This window comes from Phytophthora sojae (genome assembly GCF_000149755.1).
Source record: "Phytophthora sojae unplaced genomic scaffold PHYSOscaffold_10, whole genome shotgun sequence".
NCBI lineage: Eukaryota > Oomycota > Peronosporomycetes > Peronosporales > Peronosporaceae > Phytophthora > Phytophthora sojae.
In genome coordinates, this window is record NW_009258124.1 from 1,259,389 (window position 1) to 1,278,144 (window position 18,756).

Here is an 18,756-nt window from a genome sequence, read left to right on the forward strand (position 1 = left end):
CACAATATTTTCTGACTGCATTAATTTCTCCCCGCGCAGCGTGCGGTCGTAAACCCATGACCAGACCACTTTAAAGTGGCAAAATCAGAAAAATTTCCACCTTTTCCACTTTCTGGCGAATCTTAAAGGTGGAGCAAATTTTGGTAAGAATGACCAGAATTCAAGTCCCTTCTGAACGATACCATGCAGCTGTAAAAAGGGCGCTGACACAGTACAGATGCATGCCATACATGGCGGAAACTGCGAAAATGCTGTTGGAGGTGACGAAAACGACTGTGCTTCTATTCGTAGCGAAATACACTTGAGGCAATAGCGAAGTTCGCACGTTATAGCTCATCAACGCAAGCAGTATGATTCATCGACGGAAAGGCGTCATAGGTGTACTATGCGGTAAACGAAGCTAGGAAGCAAGACGGGGTTCCCGTACAGCCACCAAGGGGGAGACCATGCTGCCACGCGTATGCAGGTATGCGGTTGCCGCTGTTGTCAATTTATACATTTGCGTATTTTGATCGATGTAAAACGAGACTACGGCGAACAAAATGTTTCTAACGCGCCACTGAGAGTTATCGAGATAATCGACTTTGAAGTTGACCAATCAGAACTCGTACCTATCCGGACATCAAAAATGTGAAAGTGCAAATTACTCGTAGAAAGCGGAAAAGACTTTAATGCAATTGCTTTTAACGAGAGCTTTCTGATAATATACGCTAAGCAAATTTTGACAAAGAATTGAAGTCACTATCGTTCAAAACGTGGTAGGATTTTGACCCTTCCCAAATGGGGATAGTTTTTTCAAGTGCCGACAACTCCTCGAATTTTCAACATTTCGATGCAAACAAGGGCTCAAAATGTGCGCAAGACAGCGCTCTTCACGATAAAGCCACTAAATCGCGATTCGTACTTAGGTTCGTAAGTAATGTTTTGTTTGCCGCCGTCTCAAACGAGGTTTGGAAGTGGCAGCGGGGGCAGCGATCCGATGCACAGCGAGCTCGCAGTCTAACACAAAAGGTATCCATAGATAGGGGTTAACTTACTACTGACCTGCAATGTGTCAGCCACCTTTAGGCTCGTACTTAGCCAGACGGTTAATGATTATACTTGGGTATTGTATGGATTCCACTTTTTCCACTTCCTGCCGAGAAAATGTGCCACTTTAAAGCAAAAAGTGGAGAAATTGACAATTGCCACTTTTAAAGTGGTCTGCCCATGACAAACCATGTTGAATTCTCGCGACCACTGGCCAGCGTTCGAGCGCGCACGGTTACCGGTATCCCTAGGAATCAGATGCCGGTATGCGGGTTTTGTGGAAGTATGCGTGTTTTGTGGATTTGAAACTCAAATATGCGGGTTTTCTCCACCTGGCTTAGAACATTCCAGACACTCTCATAACATAAGTTGAATAGACTAGTCTGAACCCATACATTATGTGTACTCGTACTTTAATTAATACCGGTACACAAGGGAGGCGAGTCAGCAGACTCAACCATAATATGGTTGAGTTTGACGTGTAGCTAGCATAATGAACAAGATAAAACGTCTACTACTGCGTTACTGCATGTATTACGGTAGCTTAGAGTCAATGCTAGCTACACAGAGCTACTCCGTGCTTGAGCACGGCTTGAGCAAGTCTTCGAAATCTAACCCGCAGTAAGTAACGTGTGCAGCTGATGAGTTTTGACGGGGAAATGGTGCACACTGTACTGTGAATATCGAGCATACTGGTACCGTAAGCCACGGGCCTAGTACACGTATGTAAGCAAATTCTGACTTTTTACGGGGTGAAAAGGGTTTGAAAGACATATGCAACAGTAGGATGCCAATACAAAGTTGAAGATATAGGCGGTGTATCATCCCCACAAATACTATCTCCTCAAGGCCGTGGTTTACGGTACTTGTCCCATCAGCCAGGTACCCAGGGAACCTCCTATCAGTTTGGGGGGGGGGGGTTAAGGCTATCTTAAGGCGCCAATATTCTCCTCACTCTCCAATTCGTGCTTCATCTCGCACACCTCCGCTAGAAAGTAAGCATGCAGGTCCATCTCGCTGTGCTTCTGTCTGTAGCTGTTATCTTGGCGACTGTCATCGACGCGGCGGTAGACTCCAAGACGGCGGAGCTTCAGTCCTTCACGGGGACTAGACTCCTACGAGCGGGTGCCAACACCGCCGCATTCGACGAAACAAGAAGCATCCCTGGCGTGTAGAGCCTTACGAATTTTTTCAAGTCGACGAGCCAGAAGAAGCTGGAAAATTCGGTGAAGAGTGGCCAGCTCGGACAACGCTTTTAAGTTTCTCAAGCTCGATGCTTCCTGGGACAAGCTCCTGAGGAACCCTGATTTCAAGGTTTGGGTGAAATATGTCGCCGAGACTAAGCAAACCCCAGAGATCGCAGTTATCGTGAAACTTCGGGGGCAATTCGGGGGTGACGCGAAGCTCTCGGAGTTGCTCCATTTGGCCAAAAAGTTAAGGGGACCAAGAAGACTGCTACAAGATTGCAGAACGCGCAGTTTGAGCTATGGTTCATCAGGGGGGTCAAGCCGGGCGATGTGCCTGACAAAATTTTCGGGTACAGTCCTGCCAGTTGGATGCGGCTCCATATCTTGACTCCCCAGAGGCAAGCGCGGTTTGCATACAGTATCTACGTGGACAAGACCCACCCCAAGTGGTTCAACACTGTGTCGAACTGAAGAAACGTATGCGCTAATAATGCTACCAGGGTGTGTGAGAGGCGCTTCCGTTTCTGTTTTTTACTAAGCCGTGCTAAATATATTATCGAAGCGTTTATTGAAGTTAACGGGTACGTTCCGATACGTTAATGATTCGTTCGTTTATAACCGATAGCGGAGCATGCATTTTTATAGTGATTTGCACCTGCAGTCGTCGCCCTAACTACTCTGGATAAAATCCAGAGAATTGTTTTAGCTTACCCAAACAGCAAGCTCTTTGCTTCAAAACAGTGATGGCCAAAAATGTACGGGAAGGCATTGGAGGTAAAGCGATCTGTAGCAATATGACTTGCAGTACCAAGGCAGCCAGCAATAATAACTGCAATACTGGTCGTTCTTGCAATAATTGCTGCAATACTATAACCATACTACTCTGTCGTCGTAGAGGTCGCCGATAGCACATATGCCGTCGGAACTGGGTTTTGAGAACATTATTATCTTGACATTGACAGCCTTGCCTGTTTCTAAGTGAAAAGTACTAGGGTTTGAAGAGTTTATTCGGTTGGCTGAAGACTGCAGTAAGAATTGCAATTCCGCAGCGCTCTGCAATATGTAATGCAATAGCTTGCAAGCTTGCAGTATGACTTTGCAATAAGTATTGGTAAATGCCAATACCTATAAGACACAGCTTTAGCACGCCTTTTTCAGGAATTTGGATATTGTTTTCGCTACTCAGCTTTATCCATCGAGGCCACGTGGCGGGCGTACAGAGCGAGGTGAACACCGTGAGCCAGACACTGGAGAAGTCCAACGCGCTCAGGCCTATCAGGAGATTGGCTGCAGCAGCTCACGGCGTCATTCAGCGGCCCGGGATTTGCCCAGTCGCTCTCCTCGAGTCCATAGACGCGCTGCAGAGCATGGCGGCCGCCTGCATACTGTTTCCAGCGATGCCGCGTTGGGGACATGATCTTTCTCATTTTTTCTGCACACCGGGGGCGTGGCGTGGCGGGTTAGCTGCGATGAGGCGAATTCGAAAGTGGACGCCCTCGTTGAGTGCCCACCGATCTCCCGCGGGTTTTCTATCTTTACTAACTGCGACATTTGTTGGTTTGTAGCTTGTGGTTGAGGGGGCAAATTCCGAAGTGAGATTAAATGTTATCGTCTCTCAAACTACTCTCTAGTCTTCCCCTCCTGCTTTCCTTCTTGTTCTTCTTGTGCTCGTTGGTGCCTCTCATCAGACGGATTACTCCCGGGTTCCAATTGACTGGATCTCAGTATACTTGGGTCTCCCTGACCAGCCATTGGTATATCCAGAGCCCGGCTGCCGCCGGCTCTCCTGTTGCCGTCGGATCCTCCGAGTCATCGGCGGATGTGTCCACACGTTCTCCTCGTCCATGTGCATCTATTGGCGGCGCTCCCGAAGACTCATGAACACTCCCACTCGCCGCTAATGCTGCACGACCGTCCCGATGATTCCGCTTGCGCTGATCAGGTACTGGAGCCTCTTCGTCCCCAACGCCTTGGTTAGCATGTCCGCGAGCTGGTCTTCCGTCGGCACGTAGTTGACGACGATGAGTCTTCGGGACACATTCTCGCGGATGAAGTGATGCTTGATGTCCCCGTGCTTGGTCCTCGCGTTATAGCCAGCGTTACTTGCGAGAGCGATCGCGCCCTGGTTGTCCTCCCATACTTGGGTAGCTCCCACTTGCTCGTGACCCATGTCCTTAAGCATGGCGCGGATCCACAGCACGTCCTGCGTGCACAGGCTCAGCGCCATGTACTCGGCCTCCGCCGAGCTGAGCGCCACCGTGCGCTGGTACTTCGACTTGAAGACCACCGGCGCCCCGCCAATCATCACCATGATGCCCGACACGGAGCGTCGGTCGTCGAGATTGCTGCCCCAGTCGGCGTCGGCGTACGCTGTCACCTCGACCTTCTTCGCGTTCCCATTGTAGGCGATGCCGATGTCTCGGGTGCTCTTCAGGTACCTGAGCACGCGGATGGCAGCCTTCCAGTGCTGCTGCCCGGGGTTCTCGAAGAAGCGCGACAACTGGGTCACGATGTACGCCACATCAGGTCTGGTGCACGTTGTAATGTACAACAAACAGCCAATGAGGGCTCGGTAGGGCTTCGACTGCATTTCCTCACGTTCCTTCTGAGTCATCGGCGACTGAGTCTTCGACAACTTCATGGCCGACTCGCACGGGTTCACCACCACCTTGGCGTCCTGCTGGTTGAACCTCTTCACCACTATCGAGTCTGCTTGATCATGAGAGTCTTCGCCGATGAGTCATGGTCGATCCCCATACCAAGTATAAACTTGGCCTCGCCCAACTCCTAAACGCATTCTTGAGCGCCACCTTGACTTCCTAGATCTCGTCGCTCGTCTTGGCCGCGATGATCATGTCGTCCACGTACAGGCAGACATATACGAACCTGCCCTTCTCGCCTTTGACGTATACGCACTGATCGCCGCCGCAGCTCCGAAATCCGATGCCCACCAAGACTCGGTGGTTGGTCTTATGCCAGACATTTGCCGCCTGCTTCAGACCATAGATCGCTTTTTGCAACCGACACATCATGTTCTTCGCGTTGATGATTCCGTAGGGCACCTCCATGTAGACGCGCTCCACCAGCCCGCTGTTGAGAAAGGCGGTGTCCGCATCCAGCTGCTCGGTGATGTACGCCTCGGCCACCACAACCGACAACACCACTCGGATCGAGTTCATGTTGGCCACGGGCGAGTACGTCTCGAAGAAGTCCACGCCATACTTCTGCTTAAACCCTTTCGCCACCAGGTGGGCCTTATACCTGATGACTCGGCCGTGCTCGTCGCGTTTCTTTGCGAACACCCAGCGACAACCGATCGGTCGAGCACTCGGTGTAGCGTCCATGATCCGTTGTCCGCGTGTGCCTTGAGCTCCGCATTCATTGCCTTCACCCACTCGACGTCGGCGATGCCAATGACGCACCCACCACGTATCAGCAGGCCATGCAGAGCGACGAGTCGTCGGGGTCTCGGGCAGACCGTGGTGTCGGAAGACACAGTCCATGAACAGGCGAGCGACCTCGTCGCCAGTGACGGTGTTACGAACTGGAGCAAAGTGGACCATCTTGCTCAGACGGCACACGAAGGCAACACCACCAGTGTTGCCACGGTCATCGGCCGGAAGTCCGAAGACAAAGTCGAGACTCATCGACTTCCAGCAGTCCGCTGGGACCGGCAGGCTCTGCAATGGTGCCGAGGCGTGACCGGCAGGCTTCACGCGCTGGCACGTCTCGTACGGACGGACGCAGGTGGCGACCCACTTGTACATGTGACGCGACCAAAACATCTGCGAGTCAGACGCGTACGTCTTCTCACGGACGAGATGGCCACTGGATGGAGCGTCGTGCGCCTCCATCAGGATGTCGTACTTGACATCCTCGTCGTTGGGCACGACAATACGGGGAGGATCCTCGGGCTCGACCCTATAGTGGAGCAAACCGTCAGCCCACTCATAGCGGTGCAGCCTTGCACGTTGTTGGGGCGTGAGCCACTCGGCCTTGGCTTCCGAGCCAGCGGCCAAGAACCGCACAAGAGGTCCGAGACTGGCATCGTCTCGGTACCCCAGCCTGATGTGATCATACAGATCCGTCGTGACCCGACTAATATGAGCAAGCTCGTAGTCGGGTCGGCGCGACAGCGCGTCGGCAAGCACGTTCAACTTGCCCGGCTTGTACTCGACACGGAAGTTGTATTCCGCGAAGAGTGACAGCCAACGCGCCATCCGCTGTGAGAGATGCGGTGTGTTGACGGCAGTCCGCAAGGACGCGTGGTCTGTATAAACGACAAAGGGCGTCGAGCCCAGGAGGTGCACTCGGAACTTGACAAGAGCGTACTTCATGGCAAGTAGTTCCTTGTCGTGGACTGGATAGTTCCGTTCGGCTGCCTTGAGCTGCCTGGACTGGAACGAGATGACCCGTTCGCGGCCTTCATCGTCGGCCTGCAATAGCGCACAGCCAATTGCGTAGTCAGACGCATCACAGACTACGCTGAAAGGCTTCGTCTCGTCCGGCAATGCCAGGACTGGCGCGCGCTGTAAGCTCGCTTCGATGTCGTTAAAAGCATCTTGATGGTGACGCTCCCAGCGCCAGTCGACATTCTTCTTCAGGAGATCCGACAAGGGCCGTGCCAGCTCGGCGTAGCCTGCACTATACTTGTGCAGGTAGTTGGCGAGGCCCAACCACTGTCGTAGGTTCTTCTGCGACCGAGGTGGCGGCCAAGCCGCGATGGTTTTCACCTTCTCCGGGTCCGCCCGGACCCCGGCGCTGCTGACGAAGCAGCCCAGGACCTTGATCTCCTCAGCTGCGAACACACACTTGTCGATGTTGGCGTACAGCTTGTTCGCCCGCATGACTTCGAACACACGTCGAAGGTGCTGGAGATGCACCTCCATGGCCGTCTGGCCTGCCTCGGCACGGCTGTGGACGAAGATGTCGTCAAAGTACGTCTGTGTGAACGCACGCAAAGGTCGGAACAGTTGTGTGACCAAGCGATTGAACGTTGCCGGGGCGTTAGAAAGCCCCTGAGGCATGACCAGCCACTCCCAGAGCATACCGCTCGGCGTGCTCACAGCCGTGAGTGGGATGTCGCTCTCGCACATCAGGATCTGGTAGTATCCGTCCACCAGGTCCAGCGCGCTATACAGCGTGCAGCCGGCCATGTTGTTGAGCAACACGTCCTTGCGCGGGATCGGTGTCTGCGCAGGCACTGTCGCGCTGTTCAGCTTGTTATAAGCATGAACCAGACGCCACTTTCCGTTCGGTTTGCGAACACAGAAGGTAGGCGTCGAGTGCGGGGACTTCGACTCCCGCACCATGCCTGCCTTCGCCTTGGCGGCAAAGAAGGCATCAATGACTTCACACTGCTCCCGGGGAAGAGGCCATTGCCTCGTGACACAGTACTTCGTGCCCGGTACGAGATCGATCTCGTGCCTGATTCCCCTGTCCGGAGGGAGATTGGACGGTGGATCCTTGGACACCACGTCCTCGAACTCCTTCACCAAGGGGTACACCGGGTCCCGGGGGTTCTTAAGAATCTCAGAGCCCATGCGCGACGCGCGCTGTCTCTGGAACTCCTCCAGGACTGCCTGGTCCATGACCGAGGACGAGTTCAACTCGGCCGACGTGGACTCCGGTCGGAGGAGAACCGACTCTGCGATCTCCCCGGCCTTTAGCTCGGCCAAGAAGTCCTCCATGGCGAGCTCCTCAAGGTTCAGCAACTCTGAAACCTCGGGCAGAGCTGTAAGCTCGACAGCTCCTGTCTTGACCCGACGACCGGTCACGCCGTCGAAGATGTGATAACACTCTTCGGCGGCTGGAGCCTTGGCTGGAGGCTCGGAGTCGCTGGCGACTGGCGTCGTCGGCCACACGACTAGGCCCGGCTTACGACGTGGCCCTCGGGTGTCTTCGTCTCGTGGCGCCGCCTTGACGGCACCACTGATCTTCTCGATCTCGTGCGGAACTACGTTACCCGCCTTGTTCTTGAGCGGAACTTGGTTACCCGCCTTGCTGGGAGGAACTATGTTACCCACCTCGCCGTGTGGAAATTGATTACCCACACCAGGAGCGCTTCCAGCGACTCCCGCATCAGTTACGGTCTGAGTGACCTCCTGTGGAACTATGTTACCCACATCGGAAGCGCCTGCAGTGCCTTCCTCATCAGTTACGGTCTGAGTGACCTCGCGTGGAACTTGGTTACCCACGCCAACGCCAGCGGCGCCTTCTCCAGCAGCCCTTGCTGCCTGCGGTACTTCGTTACCCGCGTGTGGACCTACGTTACCCACCTGGTAGGTGCTGTCCGGCACCTCCACTCTCAGGCCTTGTCCGGCCCGGTCGGAGTCGTCGTCAGTCTCGACGGACCCCAAGAACTCATTAGACGCTGCTGCGCCCTGGCGGCCCTCGTGGGCGCCCCAGCTGGTGCCAGAGGTGGGAACATGACTCACCAAAGCTCTGTCAGAGCGTGGGGAACGGCTGGCCCCGATGGCCTTGCCGCGCCAGTCGATCCAAGGATCGTGTTTCTCCAGCCACGGCATGCCAAGGATCAAGTCGTACTTGTCCATGTCTAGGACCAAGAACGGCTCCGTGCTGTCGAAGTCCTCGAACTTGACGTGAGGTCCATGTGGACCCGAGGTACTTCTACCACCGTACCGTCGGCCAGTCTTACCGAGACCAGCCCGTTGCCTTTGCTGCCTCGTAGCGCATCGGCGTACTTGTCGTGATTGCGTGCGACAGTCTGGCGGCGCGCAAAGTTCTTGGACGCCCCAGAGTCGATCAAGATTCTCAAGGGATGATCGTATCCCGGTACACTCGCGTGCACCACAAGCAGCCCACCGCTGCCCTTCTCCGCTTCGAGAGTACAGAGACTCTCAGGGGCTAAGTCCCCATGGCGTGCGCCACCCGCACGCCCCTCATGAAGACTTAGTGTTTCCCCAGTAGGGCGCCCCGCCCCTACTGGTGTCCGGCGTTCCCCAGGTTCCTGGGGCGCGGCTTCTGCCAGCGACCCCTAGAGTCAAAGGGCTTCGAAGAGCACTTCTTCTTCAGTCCTCCCGCGGGACAAGCACGTTTCATGTGTCCAAGCTTGCCACAGCCGTAGCAGCGAATGTCGCTCTGCTCGGCCATGCCCAGATCCATGGGAACCGGCCCGTTGATCGCTCCATTGCCGGAGTTACCATTAGGCGCACCGCCAGAGGCAGGGTTGCTCTGCCATACCGTGGCGGGGGTACGAGCCTGCTTGTGGCTGTACTCCTCCTGGAGAGCGATCTGAATCGCCTCCTCCATAGTGTTTGCTTGCACACGGAACAGTTGCGTGCGGGCAGGACCGACACGCCGACCGTCCATGAACACGGTCACCTTGATGTGTTCAGGCCGGGGGTTCCCCACCAAAGAGGCAGTGAGCACTCGCATCTCCTGGATGTACTCATGCAGCTCGCGCCTTCCTTGTTTGCAGGCGAGGAAGCGCGAACGCTGGCGATACTCGTAGTTCGCCGGAAGAAACGCGGCCCGCAGCTGCTCGCACAGCTGGGGCCATGATGCGAAGCATCCAGGCGTCGTCGCTTCGCGCGTATACGCCCAACTCTTAGCGCGACCACTAAGGTTGGAGAGCGCAAAGGCGACACGGAGTCGCTCGTCCGAGACGAGAGCCGCGTCCATCGCGAGCTCAACCTCTCGAACCCAGAAGTGAAGGTTTTCTCCTTCCTTCCCTTCGAAGGGGTGAACCTTCAGCCGCAGGGGCTTCGGTTGCACCGGCTTCGCCGCGGCCGCAGTGGCCTGCAGCCCTTGAACGTGGGCGATGAGCCCTCGCTCGTAGGTGTCGAACGCGTTGATACGCTCAACCTGCTCAGCCGGCGTCGCCGCCGCTAAGCTACGCAGGGCATCTGTCCCAAAGATGCCTGCCATCTTACGAACGGACTCGTACTGCGAGTCGTTCAGATGGGGAAACTCCGTACGATCCATCTTGGCTCACTCGATGATACCACAGAGGATTCAGGTAGTCCAATCTACCCGCGTAGGCGTAGGATTGACTACAAGTGCTACCAAGTGTGACGGGGCACACAACACATCTTAACAGAGGAAGCAGGAGTATACAAACTCCAAGTGAACAGCCGTTCACGTGTCCCTGGTCTGAAGGGGACGACTTGACTTGAAAAGCGGGAGATCTGAGACTGAATGTATTTATAGGTTGGTACAGATTTGGCCTGCATACAAATCCTAAGTTCCCTATAGTTTGTGTCATACAAAATGTATCTGTTGGCTCTGAGGCCACTTGGGTCACTATCCAGGGGAGTGACCGATGTAGCCATCCCTGAATAGTGACAGCGTCACTATTCCATGTAACCCCGTTGAGGGCACCGACATGAAGATGATGAACGAGGTTATCAGGACGAAGATGCCAAAATTGCAGCAGGCAGCGCACGACGAAGAGACCAAACGAGGCCCTGAGACAATGAAAGCAAGCTTGAAATTCTTGAAATTCTTGAGTCGCCAGCGATGGCGCGAGACGATAGCGCGCGTGAGTCGCGCATGATCTTGATATTGAAGCGACGAGGATGATAGCGTCCGAGGTCTCTGGCGTAGCGAGGGCCGGATGCCGCGCCTTCCTCGTCGCGTCGCCGAGACCACAATTGAACCGACAGTATCGTTCTCTGCCGTCTGAAACCACCAATGGGCTTTTTCTGGCTCGAGTCTTGTCCGGCGATTTCGGGGGCCTTGGGATGCCATCCGGACTCCGGAAAAACAAATATCCATAATTCTGGTTGCTGCGCTCCCTGCGTCAGGATATTAACCATTGTATCGCTGTCGAAGAGCTAGGAGCTCGTTGTTTTCGCTTGAATCACGTCTGACTTGACTTCGCCTTCTCCTTCGGTACCTCTGTTGCTTCTTTTTCTTCTTCATATCCCTCCACCTGCGTGTGTCTGTCTCGTCCTCGCGTAGTTTGTCGTCGCTTGGTGCTGGTCCAGATCGCGCATATCTGTCAGGAAAATGTCCCAAGACGTGAGTACATTCGCCTGCACCTGTGGACTGGTAACTTGTTCTTCCCTCTGCCGATTGGCCTGCGCGACGTCTACGACAAAGAAGTGCGGCGCTACTGGTCTGGCCGAAGTCCTTTTAAAACGTGTCAGTTCATCGCCCAGACGCGACCAAAGAAGTGCAAAATGACAATGTACACTGGTGATTAAATCTCCGAAGTACTACATACATGTACCAGTGAACTAGCGAGTGCCGCGCGAGCTGTTCACGCTGCGTGAACGGCTTTAAACCACTCGGTAATTGGTGCCACTTTCGTTCTAGACGTAGCCGCTTTAGTGTCTGCTGCTGAGAGACACTAAGTTAGAAGGCGTGTAGCTTGAAGCTTAAATCGACAACGCTTGGCTGACGCAAGTTATTCTCCATTGTGCCTCAGCTGTTTGAGGGGCACACCGCGGCCCTCTTCTTCTCCTGTATCACTTGATCGAGTGTTTGGTTTTCGAGCGTGTGCAATCTCGAGATGATAAAGTCTTGGTACACTCTAGCCAGATTGAGCTGCCCGTCACAGCTCTCTTTCGACGACATGGTTTCCACTGTCGGGTTCATCATGACGTAGTTCAGACACATGCTCGTGCTGTCGTCCACCGGCTGGATGAAACCCCAGCCTTGCTCGTGGGTCTTCACGTTGTGCATTGTCCCCATGTGCGGCCATTCCGCAACTGCACTCCACGCTTGGGCGACGCGGTCCTTCTCGATGAACTGCTTCATCACCATGCGCATGGTGCAGATGTAGTCCCCTACCACCACATCGTACTTCTGAACAGCAATGCGAGAGGCCAAACCGAGCGGTAAGTCCTAGTTCCAACCGACAAAAAGCTACGTCAGACCCATATATCGATAGATAAAGCGCTAATAGATGAACGTACGAGCTTCGCGGTGGCTTGCTTCGTCCTCAGCGTCGCCCCCTCATCACTCTCGACGTTTCTCCATAGAGCCTTGACCAGAGCTTGGCTGGGGAATGGCGATAAGACTCGCATGCGAGACTTCAGCAAGTTCCCGTTAGTTAGGGCCTTTGAGCGGCAAATATAAGCGTCAGCCACCTCCGAGGTTCCCTCTTCAAGCCCCGCAAGAAGGAGAACTTTCTCCATGTTTTTATACTGATCGTCCACGTTGCTTGCCATCTTCTTGAACAAGGCGTCGTCTTGTGTCTCGTCGTACGGGAGACTTTGAATCGCCATGTTCATTGAGCGCGGCAGCATCTGAAGCAGCTCTTCCACCTGCTTGTTCAGGTTCAGCTCGAGCGCGCGCGTGTCTTCGAGACTCTGGCGCAGCAGCGACTTCAACTCGGCGTTCTGGACCATCGAGCAATAATTGCTGCGCGCTCTTTTGCTGGCGGTGGTGAGTTGGTTCCGAAGCTCTTGCTCCAGCTCAGCAGCTTCAGCTCGCAGTCTCGTGATCTCGTGACTGGGGCGGGTGCGGTCTCGCCGTCGCTTCTTCTTGGGCTTCTCGGCGCCAGTGTCGCTGTAGCCTTCGCCCTGAAACTTGAACCCTGGGTGCAGGGGGCTCGACTCGGAGCTCCACACGCCGTTTAGGGCCGACAAGAGCGCGCCGTCGTCTCCATCCAGCAACGGCGAGAGAGGGTCATCGACACGTGCAGCCCTCTTTGCCATGGGGAAGTAAGTTCCTACTCGATTGTTATCAGGACACGTGGACAGTGCAGAGATGCCAGCCTGTGACACTGAATCATTGTCACTAATCGAGAAGGGCGAGTGATTGCTGCACCAGGTGCTTGCCATCAAGCACCTGACCGCTCTTCGTGATGGCATCAACACGAAGAGCGGTCAGGTGCTGTTTGTTTGAGATCACTTTTGTATTGGAGCTAAGGGACGCACAGACATGGGCGATGAAGAGATCCTTGGCGTAGTGGACTTGTTCCTGAAGGATATGGAGGCGCTCGAGCGCCAGCAATCTACCGATTCCAGCTTACTGAAGCGCAAGACAGAGAGGGCTTCTCAGGGGACGAGGTCTAACACGCCAGTGCCAGTGAAAGCCCCTGCTCAGAGGGTCCCTACGTGGTTGAAGACGAAGCGAGAGTTGGCTGCTCTCCGGCAGCAGAGCGAGGAGATGGAGACCCAGGCTCTGTTCCTCAAGCTCCAGCAGGAGAAACGACGTCGGCAGCTTGGTATCGCTCAGAATCAAGCCAATAATCTATGCCGGTGTAAGGTCATAGCTGACAGGGAGAAGGAGCAGCGGCGAGTGGCTGAGGAGAAGAACCAAGCATTGAAACGTCAGCTGCAAGCGTGCATCCGGGTCTCGAGTGCGTTACAAAGGACGGTAGCGATGTTGAACGAGCAGCGAGAGGGGATTGCCCATGCAATCGCCCCCTTCCACGTCGCAGCAGACATGGGGGCGCTACATCAGTTGTCGATCAGTACCCTCAGCACCTTTAAAGCTCTGGAAGATCGAGTGGACAAGCGATATCGAGACTTCCACCACGTACTCGATGAACTCCGGCAAGCCTCGATCACGTTGGACGATGAACACGTACAGATTCACGGTGGGGATAGCTCTTGTGGCTCAGTTATGGAGTACACGTGCACTCGCCTGCTGCCTTTTGATGTCAATTTTACGCGCAACGTGGCGTGGGGTATCGTGGAAGAAGGAGGCGGCGCCCAGAAGCAAGCCTCAAACGTTATCAGACACTCCGAAGACGTGCACACAATCGACTCTCGCTTCGCTCTGCCATCGGGGAAAGATGGCATGGTGGCAATTGATGTGCACTGTGTCGCCAAACGCTTCATGGTTCCAGAAGGCTGCGTGTTGCTAGCCGAGGCGAACTCTGAGTGGTCGGCCTACCAGGGAACAGCGAATCTATGGAGTCGCCAGTCCTGCGAGTCGATCTGGTGCGTACTTCGTGACGTTTCTCTCGCTTCAAATGCCTCTTCAGTCCCTGGATGCCAGATTAGCGCCATGGCGCGGAGTGAAGCTGTTCCGAGATGTTGCCCAAGCAGCTCCCTTGAGAGTTCTGCAGTGTGTGGGGGCAATGACATTGCTGCCTCGTTCTCTGAGCTGGTTAGTTCTCAACGCCAGTGTCTGGAAATCTGCTGTGGGATTCCGTACGCGGCCAGGAGACACATAAATAAATTTACCACAAATAAAGAATAAATTGCGATCCTCCAGCAAAAACTTCAACTTTGGCTACTCGACTACCGAAACCTGTCCAACTTCATCCCATGCCTTGTCACGTCATAAAAATAACGGTCGTCATGACGCACCTACCCTGTGGACATGCGTCATTCGTCGGGCTCTTCCTCCGCCTCCACGGCGTCTTCCTCTCTGAATCCAACTGCATCAGCTAGCTACGAGCCTTGTTCATATATTGAGACTTTTCCGACGCCCGAGCTCGGTCGGGAACCCTCTCAACCCCCAATGACAAAGAAGTCTCCGGTAACAAGGCGCAAGCCCAAGTCAAGGCGCGGGCGCAACCGCCCCATCCACGAGATCGCGCGTCTCAAGCAGCAGATCCCCGTACTGGAGAGTGCGATCCACGTGCTGTGGGCCAGAGCTGACATGAAGCGTCGTACACTGCGAGCCAGAGCCGAGAACCTGCAGCAACGCAGCAAGTTACAGCGTAGCGTGGACCAAGCCATGCTGCTGGAGAGCATGCTGCAGCTCTATCAAGGTCAGAAGCGGAGAGTGGAGGCCTCGTTGCTCCCAACTTTAGGAGCTGTGGGGCGTAATCTACCCTACGATGGACTAAAAGACGCAGAGATTCTACAAACGTTGAGTAGAAGCGTCGACGAGAACTACACCAAGTTGGAGCAGGTGTTCCAGGCTGCGGGTTTAGAGAAAGTTAGAACGGAGATGAACGACGCGAAGGTGCTGGAGACCGAGGGTGGGGGCGTACTCCAGATCAGGGCGGTTGCGCTGCAGCCTTTTGGGCTGAAGGCGGTGCTGGCGGCGATGTGAAAAGCTCTGGAGGAACAAACAGTGCTGAAGGATCAGGAATGCACGGACATTGTACGTGCAATTGCTGCACAATTGAGTCGGAGAATTTCCGTGCTGGTTTTACAGGGTTTGAAGCTAGGAAAAGCAAGTCGCGTAATTGCTTTGAAGCGTGAGATTGTGTTGCGGGGATGTGATGATGCGACGCTGCAGTCGTGCACGATTCGAGTTGTGCTGAAGAAGTTCGTGGAGTCCGGGCGAGAGATTCACGTTTGGGACGCGTTTGGTGACTGGTCACAGGCGGTGTCCACGCGGGAGTATGGGTGGGGTATCATGGCACCGCTAGATGTGACGATGAACGGTGTGGATATTACGTCGGTAAAGAATTGTGTCTTCATGACATCTTCGAAGTTATCGGAAGGAAAGTTGAATGGTGATTTGGCGGCTGAACACTCGGTGGCTAATTTGTACAAGCAGATCATGCAGGACCGACGGCGAGTGATCGAGACCGCCTTGCTCGACCAAGCCCGCGCAGCGAAAAGTTTGTTGCATAAGGGAAACACTGGTTGAGTAAAGTTGTTGGAAGTATGAGTAGAATGCGTAGATAGTTGGGGCTACAGAGAAAAAAAAGACATATAATGACTTATACTGGGACGAAGAATGAGGGGGTGGACAGCTCCCAACGGATTAATTGGACGCGTAAGCGTAACCTGGCGCAACCTTCGTGCTACACAAGCCAGAAGGATGTCGACCGAGCAGGTTCAACGGCAACTTTCAGCAAGGCAGGAAATGCACAGCGATATCAACAGCCCCATATGCACCAGCTTAGTGTACTCCACTAACATGTTTGCTGATTCTACTGGACACTAACTAACGGTTAGTTGAAAACTACACATGTCAGCTACACTGTATAGTGGAGAAATGGGTACATGAGGAGATTACTTAGTAATCAGTACGAAAGCGTATTTACTAGCTGGTCTGGGTGTCTATATTGCACCGCGGACTTTGACATAGGTAGGAGGCACCTAAGTCGTCTTCACTCTTAAAATCGGTCATCGTCTGCGCTGATAAGTGGTGTGCCAGCCCCCCATGTGAGCTCCACCCAGCAAATGTTTCCCTATGTTAGCAGATTCTTCAAAGTATTATAGATTGGATGGTAAATTCTTAGTTTTGAGGGTGTATTTGTGTTCAGTTTGATACATCGCCCTTCTCGGCTGCCTTCGGTGCAAACATATACTCTTCTCCATACTTTTGTTCTAACACTACTAACCGTTAGCTCAAAATACTACATGTAGACACTAACTAACAGTTAGCTAACATGTATAGCAACTAACATGTCAGCGTTAGGGAGTACACTACAGCTTCAGAAAGTGAACTGCGGCACGCGCGATATTCATGGGTGTGGTCCCTGCGGGGGGCCACAGTTCTTCCTTATTACGGCAATCAGCACCGGTACCAGCACCAGCGTTTTATACGACAGGTGTTCCCAGCCAAGTCGAAGACGACCACCTAGTTCAAGCATTGTTTGAACTCAGTTACGCAAAATAAAAAAAAACGTGCTTAAGTACTTAGAATTCATTGACAGTTGCTCGCTAACGAACCGAGTCACGCTAAGGAGTTGGTAATCGGGTATTCAACTGGTATACGTACCAAAAACACAGTGGGGCGTCGTCTTTGACTTGATCCGTCTTATTAATCTTACATTAACCTCCACTTCTTATCTTCCGCCCTCTCACCAAAAAATGCATCCTCATCGTCACATAGCAGCACCATGTAACACACTTGCTTGTCCGCATCGAGGAATAGTTTCGCAACCTCTCAAAGTACATATTCAGCACACTTGTGAATAATACCTGTCGTCACCTCCAGGAAGCAAAACCGCTCCACGGGATACGGCTGCTGTTCTGGCCGAAGGAAAATCTACAAGGCGAAGCAAGTGAAGACTACACGTATCGAGCGTTTCTGAAAAATTGGGTTTCCAACCCTGCCAAGACGAGTGATTGGGGTTTGAAGATCCGGGAGTGTGAAACAATTGACGCGGTAGTGAGATAGGTGTTTGTAGGCGATGAAGTGCGGACAGCCACCCCGCATCCTCGTACACGTTCTTGGTCTCCTCCTGGTTCACAATGCTGAACTTCATTTGAATTTGAATTTGTTGCGGTTTAGACGGCTAACTACACCCAATGCCGCGCACTGCTGCAGCGTCGCCTACGGATCACGTGCCTCCAGGGCACGAGCCCGCGGTAGTAGCCCACACCAATGCTGAACGTCAAATACGATTCCCAAGTTTCGCGTTTGCAGTGTGCAAACAAGTGTAAAAGTTGCTCTAGTGCAACACCTTGGAGTCGTCGATTGTTCATCTGCTTCGCGATCACAATGAGCCTCTGGTAAGACGTGGGTTTCACCATTCCTACCAGGTGCTCCATCGCCATCTTTGACGTCACGCACGCCCTACGCCCGTATCTGGTGAGCACCAAGTCGTGTTTTCAAAGGTGAAGTGCTCCATCACAACATCTAAAAGACCCCTGGATATTGTAACTGGCAGTAAAAAGTGACGAAGATTGCCTCTTGATACAAAATACCGGCTAGCGACATCGTCGCGTCCAATGGACCGAACTGTCTCGCCAGATCCTCCAAGTCCTCTTGCCTCCAATACGGCACCAGGCAGATCTCCTGTAAATTGCCTCCTTCACCTTTTAATTCGAAGTCACCAGAAGCTGCTATCGGATAGTACTTGTATTTGTGTACAGGTTGGACCAGTTTTGACTATCGATTGCCTACCGTCGTGACAAAACCAGCAACGATTCTGGTTAGCCCCGCTGCGTCGATAGAACAGGGATTTGTAGTCATCCATATCGCTCCACTTGCCTTGGTCAAACAAACGCGTCACTGGTGTTGCGCCTCCACCGAAGACCCTGCGGTGCCACAAAACTGGCACCTTCCTTTCGATGGTCAAGTACAAGCAGATGGGCAACTCTTATCTGTTCCTGAGCTCCCCACGAAGATTAACTGCTTGTAACTCTCGGGGTCGTTGTGTAAAAACTTCTTGAAATTCGCCAACACGCAAGCAATCTCCTTCCGCATGTAGAGCCGAGGGCCGGTAAACCCCACAATGTCCCCCATCGCTTGAATGTTCTTCACTTCTCCGCAATCGCCCTCGTTCCACTCGAATAAATTCAAGAAGTCACCTCTATTGGGCAGTAGCCCTCTCTCATGGAAGTTCTCCTTTAGTGTCATCAAAGGCGCTTCATCGTCCCCATTCTGCCACCTCAAGCGATGTTCTGGAAGCTTCAGTACGTGGATGAGTCCCCCATAGCATGGGCAAACAGCGTCGACAGTAGTTGTGCGGGCATTTTCTTGAAACTCGATCTTGCCATCCTCTGGCCCGCGCAACAATTGTTTCTCCAGTTCTTCGCTATCATGTAGCCATTCGCCATCCTTCTTCGCCAAGTAAGACCCGCAATTCATGAGGCTTCGCGAGCAGCTCTCGCGCAAGCACATTCCGCACGCTGTTCACGTCCCTATCGAGCGTCGTCTTGATCCGAACCGCTATCGCTCGACTCGACTGAACACCCTGCACAACAACTCGATCTCGTTCATCGCCGCCATCTTCGACATGAAGAGATGTTCCTCTTCT

At 53.6% G+C, this 18,756-nt stretch overlaps 4 protein-coding genes across 4 annotated transcripts; 3 read left to right on the forward strand and 1 right to left on the reverse strand.

The window, feature by feature from the left end:
* Nucleotides 1-2,030: 2,030 nt before the first annotated feature.
* PHYSODRAFT_318781 (hypothetical protein) lies at nucleotides 2,031-2,687 on the forward strand (the record flags this gene model as incomplete). Its single annotated transcript, XM_009537292.1, has 3 exons — nucleotides 2,031-2,200; nucleotides 2,262-2,462; nucleotides 2,492-2,687. The coding sequence occupies 3 exons, from the start codon at nucleotides 2,031-2,033 to the stop codon at nucleotides 2,685-2,687; spliced, it is 567 nt and encodes a 188-aa protein (XP_009535587.1).
* Nucleotides 2,688-11,606: 8,919 nt separating this feature from the next.
* On the reverse strand, nucleotides 11,607-12,844 carry PHYSODRAFT_347974 (hypothetical protein; the record flags this gene model as incomplete). Its single annotated transcript, XM_009537293.1, has 2 exons — nucleotides 11,607-12,029; nucleotides 12,101-12,844. 2 exons carry the CDS (start codon nucleotides 12,842-12,844, stop codon nucleotides 11,607-11,609), a joined length of 1,167 nt encoding a protein of 388 aa, XP_009535588.1.
* Nucleotides 12,845-13,757: 913 nt separating this feature from the next.
* Nucleotides 13,758-14,339, forward strand: PHYSODRAFT_524347 (hypothetical protein; the record flags this gene model as incomplete). The annotated part of the gene is made up of 1 exon (XM_009537294.1): nucleotides 13,758-14,339. The coding sequence occupies one exon, from the start codon at nucleotides 13,758-13,760 to the stop codon at nucleotides 14,337-14,339; it is 582 nt and encodes a 193-aa protein (XP_009535589.1).
* Nucleotides 14,340-14,744: 405 nt separating this feature from the next.
* PHYSODRAFT_318783 (hypothetical protein) lies at nucleotides 14,745-16,092 on the forward strand (the record flags this gene model as incomplete). The annotated part of the gene is made up of 3 exons (XM_009537295.1): nucleotides 14,745-15,125; nucleotides 15,249-15,648; nucleotides 16,073-16,092. The coding sequence occupies 3 exons, from the start codon at nucleotides 14,745-14,747 to the stop codon at nucleotides 16,090-16,092; spliced, it is 801 nt and encodes a 266-aa protein (XP_009535590.1).
* Between the last annotated feature and the right edge of the window lie 2,664 nt (nucleotides 16,093-18,756).